We start from the raw sequence: 17,504 nt of genomic DNA on the forward strand, positions 1-17,504 counted from the left end.
TTCAGATTAAGTCTCCTTTCTGACTAGTTCAGTATATGAGCAGAATAAGTTCATATGTCCCTGCAAAAGACCATACTGACACATCTAAAAGGCTGGTACACACTGTATAATGTGCTGCTGTTTCAATAGACAGAAGTGACTGATAGTACACACACGCCTTCTATGCCCTGACTGCAATCACAGATATTGATACTTTAAAACTGTGGAGATAAACTAGTAGCTATGTTGGAATTTACAGCTCAAGAGTCTAAAGTCACAAACAGAACTACACTAACTTCTCACCCAAGCTACAGCCCATTGCAAGAGAGAGGGGAAGCATCAAATTAAAAGGCTGTCCCCACAGCACACTATTTGCAGTCTCTCAGTTCGTAAGACCTGAGCATCCAGTCGCCTGCAGTCCAGATTTAAAGAGATTTTCCCCACTTGATACTAGCACCTACTCTTTACAAAAACCTTTGCTGCCCTTATACAAATACAACCAGTGCAGGAGAACTATATTACCCTTACTCAGGATGCAGTGGTACGATACAGCCTAAGCAGTCAAAGAGCTGGCAAATGGAGCAGACAGGCAGAGACTTATGGCTGAGGTTGGCAAGACAGGCACCATGTTTTAAATACTGAAGAGGAATCAAGGGCAACAGCAGGATAAAAAGAGCTGCTGTTCACACCACTGCTGTTTTGCAAATCTAGCATGTACTTAGAAAATTGTGCTGTGTGCATTCCATCAATAGCACAGACGTTTTCTGTCTTTTACCAGCACATAAAGGTTGAGTGGAAGATGGAAATGTCACAGTCCAGCTGCTTTCCAAAAGGGTCAGGTTTCTTTAACTGGCAATTTCATTTCCCTTCAAGCATGGGAAAATCATCATCTTTGTTTGTTTGCTTTTAAAATGACAGAACAGTTTTTCTTCTCAAGGAAAATATAAACATAACCCTCAGGAGAAAAATAACTGACATACAGTTATTTCAGTTGCTCCACAAACCCAGAATAGCTTAAGTTTTTGCCAGAAAGATCACCAACAAAGCAGAAAACAATAGCATTTAAGTCATTCTCTCTTGTCTTTGGAAATCATGCAAAGAAAAGAAGAGAGGCAACTTACACCAAGGAGAACCATTGTTTTTCTCTGTTTATTTTCCAAGACTCTTCCAAGTATCTGGTTGCTAAGTGTGACTACAACCAAAAAGTGTGCTCTCACTACAAAAAAATGTAAGTATAAACATCAAATGCTGTTGAAAAATGAACGGAAAGTTAGCAGGCTTTCTGCTCCTTCAAATCTCCAGTGACTTGGGAACGTCCAGTGCAATTAGATCCCAAGGTATGGGTAACTGCCTACTCTTAATCCCATCCCTCAACTTAATTTCTCTTAAAAGTTGAATTGGCTGGAGAGGACAAAGGGAGAAAATACCACTTCCCATGTTAGGATATACCGTATTTTTGTTTTGATTATGGGTCCTGAATTGAGCAGCCACCAGAGGGGGCAATGCAGGAGGACATGCATGACAGAGCAACCAGCTGTCTTCATCTCTATACCTGACGGCGGGGCAGAGGTTTCAGAAGGGAAGGTAGTGCGAGATGCCTGTCACAGTGCTCCTGCAGCAACGGCAAACCTCTGCATAGACCAGGCAACAGGAACAACAGGCTCTCGAGTAGTGATGCCAATATCAAAATACACATAGAATTCATACCGTCAAAACAGGCAACTCTTGAAAGAGGCTCTAGAAATTCCCACAATCCGAATGTCTTAACCCCTACTGAGCATACTTTTGCTAGCTTTCAGGCCTTAACAAGGACAGACATTAAGACCAGCAGACATTAAGATTCAGCAGCATTACAAGGCATCATGTTGAAATGTGATGGCTACTACCACTGTTTTAATACATGCCCCTTCACTATTACCCAGCTGATCATAGCTAAATGTTGCAACAGTCCCTGCTAGCTAACTGTGTTAGGTCAAAAGACAACCAAATTTCCATTTGAGAGTGTCAAGGTATATGAGGTCCAATCTCAAAATAAACTGCATATTTTTCGGGTGAGAGATCTGCATTTGTGCAGGTTTCCAGTGCTCATTCTTTATTTGCACTGAGATAAGCAATAATGGCCACTGGTATTGCAATATTTTTCTCTCCCATTTTGTTAAGGCAGAATGAGGCCCACAGTGACTCTTCCTTCTTTATAGCGCTTCTCTCAGGTAAGAAGTCATAACAATGCAAAATAATTCCATTGTACAGAATCTACTATAAGCCTCACTCAATTTGATTAGGAGCTGCTATACAATAAAACCCATAAAACCAAGCACTTATCTCTGTATTTTAGTACAGCACCAGCCATCCCTTATCAGTAGTTTAAAAAGCAGAAGTCATGAGGAGAGATTAATGAGAGGTATGGAAGAAACTTTTCTCATTTAATTTAATGTCGAGCTTTCTCTTCACTCCAAAAGACCACAGAAACAGAACACTATATCTGAAAAGGAACACACGCAAAGTCCAAAACTGTAAAAAGCAGGCAGTTTTCATACCCGTTTTTAATTCTACAGTATGCCGCTAACTTGCAGAGCAGTAAATTGGGGAGAAAAATTACATTACACCCTCCCCCCGCAAATAAAATGACACTGGTCTGCCACTTTTAATACTGGTCACCTTTAGAGCCTGCTGTGCACCTATAAAACACACAAATGAAAAGTGAATTTACTGGACAACTGAGGCCATGGCTGCCAGTGCTGCTAATGCTGGTTTGCTGCTGCTGCTGCTGCTGCTCTACCCTTCCACCTCCTCATTTTTGCTCCTATGTTACTCCTGCGCTGTGACAGTAAAAGTGTTTAGGCATCAGTGCAAAAACATTTGCCAGCCATGAGACAGGGCATGATGCAGGAACAGGAGAGAAAAGAACCAGACTACGTAAGCTCTCACTGCTCCTCAAAAAGGTCCATGATATAAGAACCTAAGCCTAGACCAAACTCAACACCTGAAATTGGTGTTGTTCTCAGTACATGAATGACAAACACAAAGATCAAACATACGCAGCACATGCATATATTACAACATTTGTACCTTCTAAAGCTTAAGAAGAAAATGTAAGACTCAGTCGTTTCTAAAACTGTTGACAAAGAGCGACTTCTGAAGGTATATCTTTAGACAAGACTTATTCGAGCTGATGAGTGGAATGTAATATTAACAATGTACTTAAACTAAGCACACAGTACTGAAGCAGACATAAGTACCCACATACCACCAGCATCATGCAGCGTGCTGTGAGGAACCCCACTACTTAATTTTGATACTTTCACAGTCAAAAGTACCAACTGATTCAACACTTTTTGATAAATGGAAGCTTTATGATCACAAAATCTCTCTCTCTCTAGGTAGTTCACAAATGTTAGCTCTATGTTTTTGAAAATCATTTATCAAAAGTTACTAGTATTGCCAAAAAAATGGAATTACCTTTTGAGAGCATGGTATGGCACTACCATTTTCTTCCCAAATCAGACATTTAGCATGCCTGTAGAGACGCTGCAAATTCCTCAATAAGGCAACACATCTCAGGGCCTTACACTGGGTCTGTCTGCCATAGGTTGACAATAAACACAATATAATTAGACTAGTGTGAGTAAACCCACGGTTCCTTACCCTTACCTCATGGTGCCGTAGCATCTTATAAACATTCATGCACAGAATTCAAGACCTAAATGTATTCCATTATTTCTTCCCTCAATCCAACAGCTCTCTCCTGCTTGTGAACTAGCACATGCCCCATGATCAGTTACCAGTCACAACATGCTCCTTGCCATATTAAGTTTGGCCAAACTATATGCCTGGAGACCTAAAATATACTCAGAGAAACATTGCTGTCTGAGTGACTAAGCCAAACATGATAAAAGGCTTTCTATAAATAATATGAAAAGAATCATTTTAAGTTTTCTATAGGGTGGGTAGCTTGTTTGTCTTGGATTTTTTTCTGTTGAATGACAGTTTCCTAAACGTGTACAGTCCTGTTCACACACAGGGATAACTTCAGGCTATGACTGTGGGGGAATATCACTTCCACCATTTAAGCAATTTCCCTCAACCTACACAATATAAAACCACATGCTGTAGGAACAGTCTTTGATGCATGCCTTTCAGGTAGTCATTTACAATTTTTGCGAAATCACATCCTTATTACTTTCAAAAGATGGAATCTCCATTTGTGAGAAGCTGATACTATATTAAGATGATCTGGTTTTGGATGAGAAACATTTTGCAAGTTTCACCTCCCCCTCCCCCTTCAAAAGGAACAAAAATCCCCTCTGCAGATTTTTGGGCAATTAAATGTTTCCTGAACCTGTTCACCCAAAATAATACGGTTTAATTGTTGAGATGGCAAACTTCAACACTAAATATATTCAGTGTGATCTTATACACTGTGTACTTAGAAGTTGCAACTCGGCAGTGAAATCTCATTTAAAAGCACGCGAGGCATGGATTCACAATAAAGTGCTGAGCAGCAATACCAGCTAAAGATATTCCCACTTCTGTGTCACAGGAAACTAGTCCAGCTTTAAATGCAAACAAACTAAAAAACCCTTATACTCATTATTAGGTTATTTCATACTGTGGACCCATCAACAGCAGAGGAGACACAGCTTCCAACCCTTTATAAATTCATCCAGAATTTAGTGTGAGTGAGTGTAAGTGGATAGGCCTGTATTTTGGGAGGAACTTGGAGAACAGAAAAATGAAATAAGATAGAGAAACAAAAATCCATATCAAAATAAAAGACAGCAATATACTCCACATAAAAAACAGACTCTCTCTAAAAATACAAGCAATATAGCAGGCAATTAACAACATTTATTTCTCTTAAGATACCACTGAAATACTCAATAGCTTGTTGTTGGAATATTTTGTCATCCCTTGTCAACGTTTATGAGATAGAATCTCAAAACTGCCTACCCAGTCCAAATAAACACACCTAACGAGAAGATTCTTAAACCTCAAGGATTTTGTAACAAGAACTGATATTCCACAAAAGGGTATTTGAAACTAGCCTATTAACAAAAGATTTTCCCTCAGTGACATTAGTAACTCTGCCTGACAGCCACATGGAAATAAAAAATTCTGAGCGAGTTTGTATTTTTCATATGTACCACGGAACGGATTATTCTAAAACTCTTCAGGCCTCTTGCATTTTATTATAAAACAAAGATTACAGGATCTAGGAACATCAAAAAAAAAAAAAAAAAGAGAAGTTTTAATGTTGTTGGTATACCAATAAAACATTGGAATCCGAGTTAACCTTGATCCATTAGATTTGAACACATGCTGAAAAGCTATGGAGTTCCAATACAACAAAAGAAGCAGCAAAGTACTTGTCTATTCTTGAAATGTGCCATATTTTAATGCATATTATGTGATAATGAAGAAACATGCACCCAAAATATGAGTTTGATGCGACTCATGCGGCATTCTGAACACATTTTACTGAGACGTGAGATGCGTTTACCCACATCCCACCCCAAAATAAATGTTAAACATTACCAAATCCTCTTTAAGGTACCTCAGACTTCTTCGTTACTTTCAGCAGCCACCTGTGTACTTTTGTGTCTTTTGGTCCTTGAGGACTATCCTGACCACAAGCCACGGTGCTCTTTTCATGCTGTGTCCAGTTGTATTTCATGTATGGTGATTTTACCTCATGCAGAAGGTGTGTCCGTACAGTACACAGTGTCTGATCATTCAGTAGTTATGTCTTGTGCATCAGCATGGTCCATAGGAAAATGAGAATGTGCAGACCCATCTGACTATCACTAAATTAGCATCTTATGATGCTAATGAGATAAAAAGCTGAAAAAGGAACTGAGTTTACACAGTGGGAGAACATGAGAAGTCCTGACTAACCTTTCCAAACGCCAAAGCACAGGGGATCACCAAGTGAATTCACAGAGCCCTCAGTGACTATGAAAAGACGGAGACACGCAATTGCTGGAAGCGAGTGCCATGAACTTCTGATCACAAGCCCACTTGCCTAACCAGTGGGGAATATACATATGTCTTCTCAGTCTCCAAAACAGAAGAAAAAGAACAATATTTCATAAAGAGGGAAGACAGCAAGAAAAGAAAGGTGGATAACAAGGAAATAGCAAGTTGAGAAATACCAATACAGCCCTCGGGATGGCAGAGAAGCAGACAACTCTTCTAGAGCACGGGGCCTTTATACCACCTTGCAAAAACACCATGCATGTGTGACAAAAAAAAAAAAACATGGCACGCACCACACTGCTTGGTATATTTTTTGTTTAAAATTTGAAAATGTTGAATTCAACATAAGTTACAAACTATATGCACACATAAATCATAATAAAAATACTGTGCTTCTTTGTATACAAAAATAAAAGCCGTATGTCATAATTCTAAGAAATGCTTTACACATAGCCACTCATATCACACGCAAACACCTTTCAGTCTTCACATGTGGCCCCTTACTTCAGGTAAGGGCTGAATGCTAATTGTCTCTGAGCTCCTGAGAAATTACAATATTTCACAAAGCCTTCTCATTTGTTTTTCAAAATGTTTAGTAGTTGTGCTTTCTCCTCCTTCCATCCTCTCAAAAAATATACAAGAAAGAAAGCAGCTATTTTAAAAGTAACTTCTTAGCAGCTTTCAGCCCTGATTATCAGGTTAATGCCCTTACTTTTCAGCCTTCTATGTGCAAAATCCATTCCCATTCTGTTGCTACTCAAGGTGGCATAAAACAGTTCTCCATCACCATCCAATGTAAGTCTTCAAAACCATAAGGTAGCTTTAGATAAACTAGCAAAATGAAGGCAAAGTCATAACCATCCAGAAAGACTGGGAACAAAGAATCCCACACCTGGGTACTCTGGTAACGCTCCAAAGATCGTTCCACTTCTTCTGCACTTTGGAGAAATACCTCTCTCTTCCCATTAGCTCCCAGATCTCTCCTCTCCCTCACCCCACTCGTGCACACACACCAAAAAGGCCTACAGATATCATCTGAGGCATCCAACCTCTGTAATGACCCCAATAAGCACTTCTATGCTGCTGCAATGCCATACAGTGCCATAACAACACAAATCAATTAAACAGTACTTGATGATTGATCCACCAATGGGAAACTAGCAGACACGACTTAGAGAAATGAAGAGTGTCTAGTGTCACAGTAGCAGCTACCACGTATTTCCCAGAGCTGATGTTTGTGATCTATAGCAAGCCTTGTCTGCTGGTGTGGAAAAATACATTCCGCCATTATTAAGCTGCACCCATGACTGTTCGATACATGAGATCTGTAGCATTATCCCTTCTCATCGCTCAGTGGTACATTTCCCGCTCTGGTAGGGACACTTCCAAGCATTGTCTTGATCTGCAGCAGGCACTCCACTCTCAGGTTTTGAGGTCACTAGGTGTTTTTCTTTTTGGACATACTTGTAAAGGCTGGTTTATCAATCATGATGAAGTTTACAGTACTTGTCAACAGATTCAACTGCAGCACCTGACATTGCCATTTTCGAAGCACTAGGTAAAAGGAGGGAGATTTTTCCAAGCTCTTACTTTGATCCCAAGTCCAAGATTTCTGTTAGTTTCTGCATCCTAGATTCATAGGGCACACAATCCAAAAAAAAAAAAAAAAAAAGCACAAAAATGGAGCAATTCATGGTGAGAATCTGATCAAAACGCTGAACGTGTTTCCAGGTGTTTTCGTCCTGTGACCCCAACAGTACGAGGATACAGTATTTTAATAACATCACAGCACAGGGATCACTCAAAAATTCTCTGAAATGATTTAACATAAACATGCATGATCTGAATCAATTTTCAACTGTAGATCTGCAATATAGTGTGCTCATGTTTTAATGCAAGACAGAGTACATGATAAATATAAATTTGTCACCTTAAGAAAACAATTTATATTAATTTTAGCTTACCTCCTATAAATAGAAACAAAATGTTACAGTTGAAGCAAAAAAACCCGTATCAAATGGCTTCTTCCATGCATACGATTTTCTGTTTTGAAGGAGAACAAATCAGAAACCTAGTTCAAGGTAAAACTACAACCCATTTTATTTTATTTTTTTAATGAAACATGTACTTGAAAATTTACCTACGGTTTTTAAGCAGTGTACATCACCATGCTCAAAACTACATTAAGCAAGAAAAATACATGTAAGAAATTTTTCATCGCAGTTTAAGAACTAGTAAACACCTAGTAAAAATACCAATCAGCAAGTAGCAGTAGTAATTGATGTATACAATGTATAATTAAGTTGTACTCCTTACCACCACATAACATTTGAAGATCAAAAGTATAAGTGGATTCAGAAAGAGAAGAAATTCATGAAACCGAAATCCCATTGGCAACTATTTCACATGGCCCTCCAGATGCAGCCTCCAAGACAACGCTAAGTCACTAACTGCAAAAGAGAAGGAACCCTTCTTGACATGAAAATTAAATTTTAGGAGAGAGTTCTTGCAAATTTTCTGTAAAATCCCAGTAGGCCAACGTAACAAACAGGATACTGGGCTAGGTGAACCTTCTGTCTGATCCAGTACGACTTTCCTAAGGACTTGAAAATTATAAACTTCTTGTATGAAGTTGTTTTCTTTTTGCACAATGGGGCACATACAAACCAATACTAGGGCTCTGAAAAGCTGAGGTGATACACCCTATTACTAATCTTTCTTATAGGCGTGCCTATGTCAATCATTTGAGATCTTCGGCATGTTCTGATCTGATCACATTTTTCCAAAAGCCTAAACAAGCTGACTGAGCGGATGACTCATGCACACAACAAATGCAACATCCCTTTAAAAAGCTCGGAATAAAAAAGTAGGAAAGAATATCAATCACAAGATCTGTGGCATTCAGCTTCTACTACCACAGTGTGACATTTTCATAAACTTGGAATCAAAACACAAGCTTCGCTTTCATCCAGCCTTTCAACAAAAAGGGTGAAGGCCTCCTGGGCATGGCCCCAAAACTAGCTATATATAGACACAGAATACAGGTAGAGATTTGTTTTGTAATATACGCAAGACATCATAAACCAATTAAGTTCATCTTTAAAGCTCCCCATTTTAAATTATGTTACATCTTGTTAAAAGATCCTAAATTCTCAAGTCAGAATGCCAAACTAATGTTTTTCTAGTAAGATATCGAACCCATGCAAAGTTCTGCTGATGTACACCACCACCTGAAGCAGTTAGTATACTACCGTGTGACATCAGATGGTCAATTTCAAAAATACCAACACCCATAAAATCCTATGTCTTTGAAAAATCATATGACCTTGAGGGAAAAAAGGAAGTTTTCTTGCTAAGTGCCACCAGCTAGTAAATCTATGCTTTTGTGTTTACTAAAAGCACTCCCTCACCACTCCTTTTTATCCTTCACTGCAGGGAAGGATGCTTGCTAAGCATAAACCACAGATTGACAGATGATATATTGTCTTCCCAGGTCTGCGGCTGGAACACTTTGGTAACTTTGGCGTGCACTGTCTTTCAAGAGAAGAGTAAAAATCTTTGCTAGTAGTGAGGCTGATGATTTCACTTCATTTTTCTACAGTTTGAGAAACTAAATAAGCAAGGCAAGAACTGTGTACTGAGCAGGTTAAGAGGACCAAGCTTCTTCAGTCTGGCAAAGAGGAGGCCGAGGAGCAACGTGACAGCAGCCCACACTATTCAAAGAGGAATTAAGATCACAGACACAAACTCTTCTTGGTATTAGCAGACAATGCAACAAGGGGCAACGGTCACAACTGTTGCTTGGAAGGTTCAGGTCAAACGCGAGGTAAAAATCCCCTACTCGGAAGTAGCGCAGCACTGCAACAGGCTACCCACAGAGGCTGCGAATCCCTCTCTTTTAGGAGGTTTTCAAGATTCGGCTAGACAAAGCCTTGTCTGGCTCGATCTAACGTTAGCAACAGCCCTGCTTCAAGCAGGAGGCTGGACTAGGTGACCTCCAGAGGTCCCTGACAGCGAACTCTTCCATGCTCCAGGCAACAAAAATGAAAATGGAGTGAAGAAACTGAACAATGATATATGTAAATATAGATAATAAGCATCAGATTAAGAACTCAATGTCGAATGGCTTTAAGTGTTATCAAAATAAAAATTCTTTTCAAATCACATACCTTGTATGAGATACTTATTAAAACAGCACACTCAGAACTATGTTAACTTTCAATGGAGAGGCTTAACTCTGCTTCTCTGTTGTTTCTTTAAATCAAGGCTATACAGTCAAAAGTAAATAAATACATTTATAAATATAAAAGTTTTTATCCTCAAAAACAACTACTATGGTAGAAACTTCTTGCAACAAAGTTAAAACTCAGTCTGTCCTTTGCTCTCCACCCCCTTGCTTTATGCAAAACCCTCGTTTCATTATTTGTTACCATTCACAGGAAATGATTGCTTGCAATGTGCATCCATCTTTGGATAGTCTTAACTGGATGGGTTATTCTCTCTGACTACAGACTCAATGCTCCTTTTGCAATGGTGTATTTTTATACCTTGCTTTGGCTAAAACATAAGTGAAGAAGGTCCACTTCATCACACATCAAATCTTTTTGGTTCTTTTGTCCTTTTACAGTTTCCCTGGCTAGAGAATCACCCTGTTGACTATCAGAAGTTACTTAGTTATTTCCCTTAGAGCAGCATTCACTTTTAGAATAGTGGTTTCTTTGGAAGACACAACTCTGTGGTTCAGGCTACACTTTTGTCCAAACAACTGCAAGCAATTTTTTTCTTCCTACTGACAGAACACAGGAATTTCAAGATATGTTGCTGAATTTTCAAATACGGACTACGTTATTTAACTTGCACAAAAGCTCTAATCAGTGTCTTAAATTTACCTCAACAAGCTAGATTCAAAGACTACTAAAGTTAGTGGAAATGTCTGCAATAACTTCAGTGAGCTATGGAAAAGACCTCATCAAGCAATCTTTTTAATATTTACATGATACAACATACTAGCATCACTCAACAATTATCATGGAAGAAGTAGATTACTTGTGCTCTTTATATTTTAAGTACTTTACTGTGATAGTGCCTGAGGCAATTATCAAGACTGAAGCCTTTGCACTAGGCATTGGGAACGCACAAACAAAAAAGACAGAAGCCCTGGAGAAAGAGGTAAGAGATGCCCAGCCGGCAATCAACTCTATCATTTCTTGAACTCCACAATCCAACTGACTAAAAAAAAAAAAAAAGAAAGAAAAAAAAAAAAAAGAAAAGTCGCCCATAAGCTGTCCTCTCAGCCTTCTTTTAAAGGACTTCTTGTGTGCACACGGATAAACTAGCAGATCATAGGTACACCTTATGCATTTATTCAGGACAGTTGGAATGTTCTCTTGGTTTCTTTTTCCTCTGAATAAGAGGCAATGAACAGCTATCCTTGCCGTGGACAAGCGGAACAATTTCCAGATCAGCACTGAAGGACATAGGCATGCAGATGACTGAGTTACCAGCTGAACAATGCTGACTTCTACTCCATGACAAGCACATCCTTCTATTTCTTCAATATAAGATTTAGTTAAGATTTTGAGGATATATATACTAAAAATAGATCATCCATTTCTTAGAATCACCTTTTTCCTAATCTCTTTTTCCTCTCCACTCCAAAGTCATGTGCACCCCTTGGGAAGTGCTAATGTCAAACTGTTTATGTTATGTTCATGTTGGTATCCAGCGAGCCCTAACGGAGATCACCACTTGCTAGTCTCAGGCATAAGAATTTCAGGACGAATCTGGAATTATCTTGCTCTTTTTTTCCCTTAAGATCAAGCACGTATTTTGTATTAACATGGTAACAGCTGCTGAGCATTCGTGTATCAAATTCTTAACTTATCTGAAAAAAGTCTACAGTGCCTGCAAATTACTGTTCACCGAATTTCATCAGACACACTACACAAACGCACCCCTGTAATTTCTCAGTATGTTGAGTAGTGAAATATTCAACCTTCATTTGTTATATTGGACACAGCTTATTGTTCTCAGCTTCCAAAACAAGTCAGCACAAGTTTGATGTGGGAGTATAAAGAATTGATCCAACTCTGAAGCAGATCTTGCTCTGGCAAAAAATAAAAACACCACCCTGCCAATAAACCAACCAAAAATAGACAATGTATCAAGCTAACGATTTCACCTGTAATCTAAAATTGCCCACAAGAGCTGAAAAAAGGTGCCAGAGAACCATGACATTTGAAATATTATGGAGAAACAAAAACAGAAAAATAAGCAGAGAAGTTTCAGTCAGCATAGCAAAAAGTCACGTGTAAAATTTACAGCCGCTGTGTGGGAACAAACCACAGACAGGCATTTGTGATAAGTAAGAAAGAGCAATATTAAATTAAGTCAAAGCCTTTCCTTGTATTACTGACCATCTGTACTTTTAACTACACATTCAAGTACAAATCACAATAGCTCTTCATTATGAACTCAAATAAATTTCATTATTGACTCCTGTATTTGGCTTTTTTTTTTTTTTAAATGGTAGGAAACATCTGCCATATAGCCATAACTGGCTACTCTTCCTCTAGAAATACTGCCCAGAATTCAAAGTGAAACAATATAGACACTAAATATGTTAAAACAAAAAAATTATATGCACTTGAAATAACATCAGAATACTTGAGATTATTTCACAGTCCTAATGCAGCAATCCCTTTTTGTCTGAAAGGATGTGTACAGACACATAATTAATCAATGCAGTTCATAATTAAGATTTACTATACTGAGCACAAACTCTCCTGTAAGTACATTTATTTTAGTCAGAACTCACAGGAGAAAAAAAAAGTCAAAATGGGAAAGCATACCAGTTTCAGGTCCACAATTAGACTGGATACTGCCTGTAAGTCTAACAGAAAAAAGAGTTTTACTTTGTGGGGTTTTTGTTTTTTTTTACTATCTACACCACTTACTCCATTAAAAACAGACTAAACAAAAACTCTAAAAATACTAAAAAAAGATGCAATAAATATACAGTGTTCTCAGTTCCTTCCCAGAATAATACTGCATGTGATAGAAATAAGGGACCAGGGGATGGAAATCCATCACATGATTTTACTTATTTATATTGCTGTAAAATAACCTAAAGTTTTCCAACAAGACTGGCTTCCTTTCCCACAGCAGGTGATTAGATGATTCAGTTTAATGAACTTATGCAATTATTTTTATTCTTCTCAATTATTAAAGAATATATAACAGTCTTCCTCCCTATCACTTTGTTCCATGCTTCCTTGCACTTCCTCTCCTCCTGATCACCCAGACTAAAATCCTGATACCACAACAAGCTCTGTAGAAAGAGATCCACTCCATGGCTTTTGTTTTGAGCTTAACAGGTATAGATGTCCATCCCAACATAGTGATGCAGAATGTGTCTAAAGAGTAGTTCATATGCAAATTTCAACAATGAGCGTTAGGAATTTAGGTTTTTGTAGAAGTATCACTGCAAATTGATCTGATCCTTCCAGAAGTCAACATTTTTCACAGAGAAAAGGCAACAACACATCAACGTTTCTGCAGTTCATAAGCCGCTCTTATTTTATGCCAACCTGTGGCATGACAGCAGCCTAACAGAAAGCCTGAGTTTTCCAGAGTCCAGCTTGGAGCTCCAGCAGGACAACTAGGAAAGGAAGAAGGTTTCCTTGTCTTCTTGTGTGACAATAGGCTGAACTTTACATATTCTAATTAAAAAAAAAAGTCAGTATTTCATAAAGGGAGAATCTTTCCATCAGAAGATCCTCAAACTGCTCTACTTCTTATCTTTTCCCCAGTTTTCCAGAACATACTTATTAAAAAGCTTTCTTGAATTCAGAGAAAACTACCCTGTCTTCATGACACACAGTGGGGTAAAGAGGCAATCAAACAAGACGGCTGAGCTGTCTAATAGATTATTCCTACGGAGAAGGATGGTCCCGCTCCCGTCTCACCTGCTCATGTCTTCAAGCTCCCTGCTTTACATCAGCTCTGACACTTGTTTACTGCTTCAGCAAGCCTCTTCAGCTCATCAGACCAGCTAAAAAAAACCAATCCGGGCAAAAAAGACACAAACAGATATCTAACAGCTCAGGCTGCAGTTTCACTCCTGGCTGACATGGTTCCTTACCTCCCCCCAGCTGCATGTTCTTACTCTTTTCCTTGTGCCAGCTTTAACATTCATCAGCTCCTATACCAAACCACTCCAGCAAGCTGTATCAGCGGAACCCCATCCATCAAGGCGAACAAGAAAAATAGCTTTCTGCTGGGCCAGCGCACCCAAACTGGTTGGCGCAAGCTCTAATACACACTGGGGCCAATGCAAGGGCTCCGAGAGAGATCTGCAGCAGCCACCAAGTACCACAGCCCAGGCTGCCAGGAAACCACTGCTTCAGTGACTTTACTCACCCACAGGTCAGACCAGCAGCAGTGCCGACATAAGAGAGAAGACTTGGATCACTTCTCCGGCAGCAGCAAGCTATTAGATAAGATTAGTAAAGTTACCTCATCCTACTGTACCTGGAGTAGTACAACTTGACTAGCTTCAAGGGAAAATACTACTTTGTTTGACGGTCTCCTGTGCTCTGATCCTCCAGTAAAATGCTACTAGTTATGAGAATTATTTGTACTTATATGTCTGATTATTTAGAAAGGCAAGCCCTTTGGAAGCATTTCTGAACTTTTACCTTTCAACTACCTTCTGCTTTGCATGCAAGCATTGTACGGGCAAGGACAAAGGTGAGCAACTTGGTGCTTACTCACTTTTGCACTTTGTCATGTTAAGCTGAGCTCTTACGTATGCATCACAAATCTGATTTGCTCACATTCACAATTAATTTAAAAGAATAAAACACTTAAATTGACAGTAGGCCAAGCTGCAACTACAAGATTTTTTTAATCCTGTAAAGATATTCAATAGGTTTATTTGGCATTTATTTACATTACCTATTCATCATTGCACCTGCACACTGCATACAAAAAAAAATACATTTATAGACTTGCACACAAAAATACAAGAGAATTGTCAAGTAAGGGAAGGACAGCAAACTCATCCACCTCAAGTGATATTCTTCAACGATGCCTTCAAGAACACTCTGCTGGAGGTCTTTTTCCCCTGTCTTCCAGCGTAAATCTTCCATATGGATGCAAAGAAGGTGCAACAGCTAAAGCAGAATGGTAGTTGTTTACATATACTTTACACTAGTAAGGTAACTAGTGCAGGGCACATTTTGGAGGGGCGTTGTCAGGTCAAAAAATAAAAGAGATGGGACCCTTATTATTGTTTAGTAGCATTTTATCCAAGATAACCTGCAGGATCAAGAAAGCTAAGATTATATACACACATAAACTGTAAGACCAAATATAGGTTTTCTACTAAAAACAAATTCCAAAGGAAGCAACTTTAAAGAACAGTCATAATAAACAGCAGCTCAAACATTTAACTGTTGTGGAAAATGTATGAGAACCAACACTCCGTCTTTGCACCCTGCTCTAGACAAGGCAAAATCCTGCGCACATGCCAAGCCACAATGGTTTCAATAGGCTCCTGCCAGCCCTGCACCTGCCCAGAACAGCACTGACATAACCTGGGTACCTGGAAGTCATGGGGCCTGCACGCTGCAAGCTTTCCTCTCTAGTGAGATCCCTCAAATTGCCACGTTTTGTCATCTATAAAGGAATACTCAGTTTCCTGTTGCTCAAACTGAGACAAAATCATACAAACTGTAAAACTATTACAGTGCTAAGACTGTACTGTAATTACTACAAACAAGAATATCTGGAATCCAACTTTAAACATGCAGTGCTGCTGACGTTTTCCCTGAAAACAGACTTTAAAAAATGAAGTAATTCTGGAGGGGATTTTACACTGACAGAAGAGGAAAATGCTGCATTCACCACCTCAGTGACTGCAGAAAACCTGATATAAGCAATGCCAACTACTGTCAATTAGCAATGACCACTGAATTACGGTAACACTGTCAACTGCTGGGCCAGGGTCCACTGCATTTCACCATACGAAACAAAAGCTGACCGTGACCTCCAAGTCCCTAAAGCCATATCAACCTATTTGCTCCCGTCTCCCTGCCTTCTGCACACCAGTTCTTGCCTCCTATTTGCCAAGCTCTGCTGCCCTTACCTACAGGACATTGCTAAGTGCGCACAGATCTATAACTAGATGTTCCTCTGTGTCGATATTTACAAGAAAAATCGGGCGTGTATTTTGTTCCCTGATACGGTCTGCTGTGTCTCTGGTGGTCAGTGCGTGCCTCCATCAGCATCTGCCTAGAGATCGGGACAGGCTTGCAAAGTCACTCTCCCAACCCTCCTCCGGGTGCACGCCTTCGGGTCACGCTACGCAGCCGTACGGATGCAGGTGAACCGAAACCCTTTCCAATAACCCTGCCCTGGATGACTCCTGCAGCATCCCTAACGTGATCCAACCTCTAACAGGAATCCAGTCCCCGGGGACCGGGCCAGAGCTCGTCCAGAGTAACGCACGCGGAGGGGACCTCAACGGCACCTGTTTCCCTCTGCCGCCCCACGCGCTCCTCCCGGGCGCTGCTCCGTGCTGAGGCAGAGCAGAGAGGGGCTAGGGCGCTCCCGGGCGCCGAGGACACGGCCGCAGGCCCGCCTGCAACACGGCCTGCGCCACCCCGGCCCGAACAGCGACAGCGAGGTGGCCGCCCCAAGAGCCGCCCGGGCACGCTGCGCGGACGGCGACACTTAGCAGCCCGCCGCCATTTAGACCCTGAGCGTCGGCATAACGCCTGCTGCCGCGGAGACCTCGCGCCATGCCCAGCCCAGGCCGCGGCCGGCCGCCCCTGCCCTCTCCACCCACGGGAAACACGCGTGGCGCCGCGCCGCGCCCCGCCTCCCCTCGCCTCACCTGCCGCGGCGCTCAGCGCGCCCCTGCGGTGCCTCCTGCCCCTCTCCCGCGGCTCCTCCTCGTCCTCCTCCAGCCGCCAGGCCTCGGCCATGGGCGAGGGGCGCGGAGGCGGCGGAGGGGGGGGGGCGCCCTTCATGCGGCGCCCGCCGCCATGTCGGGCCGCAGCCGAGGTGCCGCCGCGCCCCCCTCAGCGGTGCGCCCGCGGGGGGGGGGGGGGGGCCGCCGCCGCCGCCGCCAACCGCCAGCCGCCGCCGCCAACCGCCAACCGCCGCGGGCCGGCCCGCACCTGCGCCCCGGAGCGGCGGCGCTGCGGCTGCCCTGCGCGGAGCGGCGAGGGGCGCGGGAAGGTGGCGGTGGCCTTTCCTGCCCCCTCCCGCCGCGCTCCGGCGTCAGCAGGAAGCCCCGCGGCTGCCGGGCACCGCCGCCAAAGGGGGCGGAGGAGGCGGCGGCGGCGGGGGAGGTACCTGGCGGTCGGCCCGGCCCGGCCCGGCCCGGCGCGGCTTGGGGGGCTCCGCGGGGCGGCGGGCGACACCCGAGCAACCGCCTGGGTTAAGGGAGAGAGGGGGGCCAGGCCGCTTGTGACCGGTGATGGGGGGCAGGGGGTTAAAGCTCCCCCTAAATACCATTTCTTCACGTGAGGTGGATATTG

General features: G+C 41.7%; 1 protein-coding gene across 9 annotated transcripts in view; it reads right to left on the bottom strand.

Moving 5' to 3' along the window:
* SH3D19 (SH3 domain containing 19) overlaps window positions 1–17,022 on the bottom strand; it is an 85,901-nt gene extending 68,879 nt beyond the window's left edge. For 5 of the 9 annotated variants that reach the window (XM_068942273.1, XM_068942274.1, XM_068942269.1 and 2 more), the window contains exon 1: window positions 16,856–16,988. In XM_068942273.1, the coding sequence (XP_068798374.1) occupies window positions 16,856–16,946 (91 nt within the window). In that variant the 5' untranslated portion in view covers window positions 16,947–16,988. Of the gene's footprint in view, window positions 1–14,376; window positions 14,393–16,855 lie in introns of those variants that run through there. The other 4 variants (XM_068942275.1, XM_068942276.1, XM_068942272.1 and 1 more) reach the window with 4 other exon arrangements.
* Window positions 17,023–17,504: the final 482 nt, after the last annotated feature.

Source organism: Struthio camelus, chromosome 4, assembly GCF_040807025.1.
Source record: "Struthio camelus isolate bStrCam1 chromosome 4, bStrCam1.hap1, whole genome shotgun sequence".
NCBI classification, from domain to species: Eukaryota; Metazoa; Chordata; class Aves; order Struthioniformes; family Struthionidae; genus Struthio; species Struthio camelus.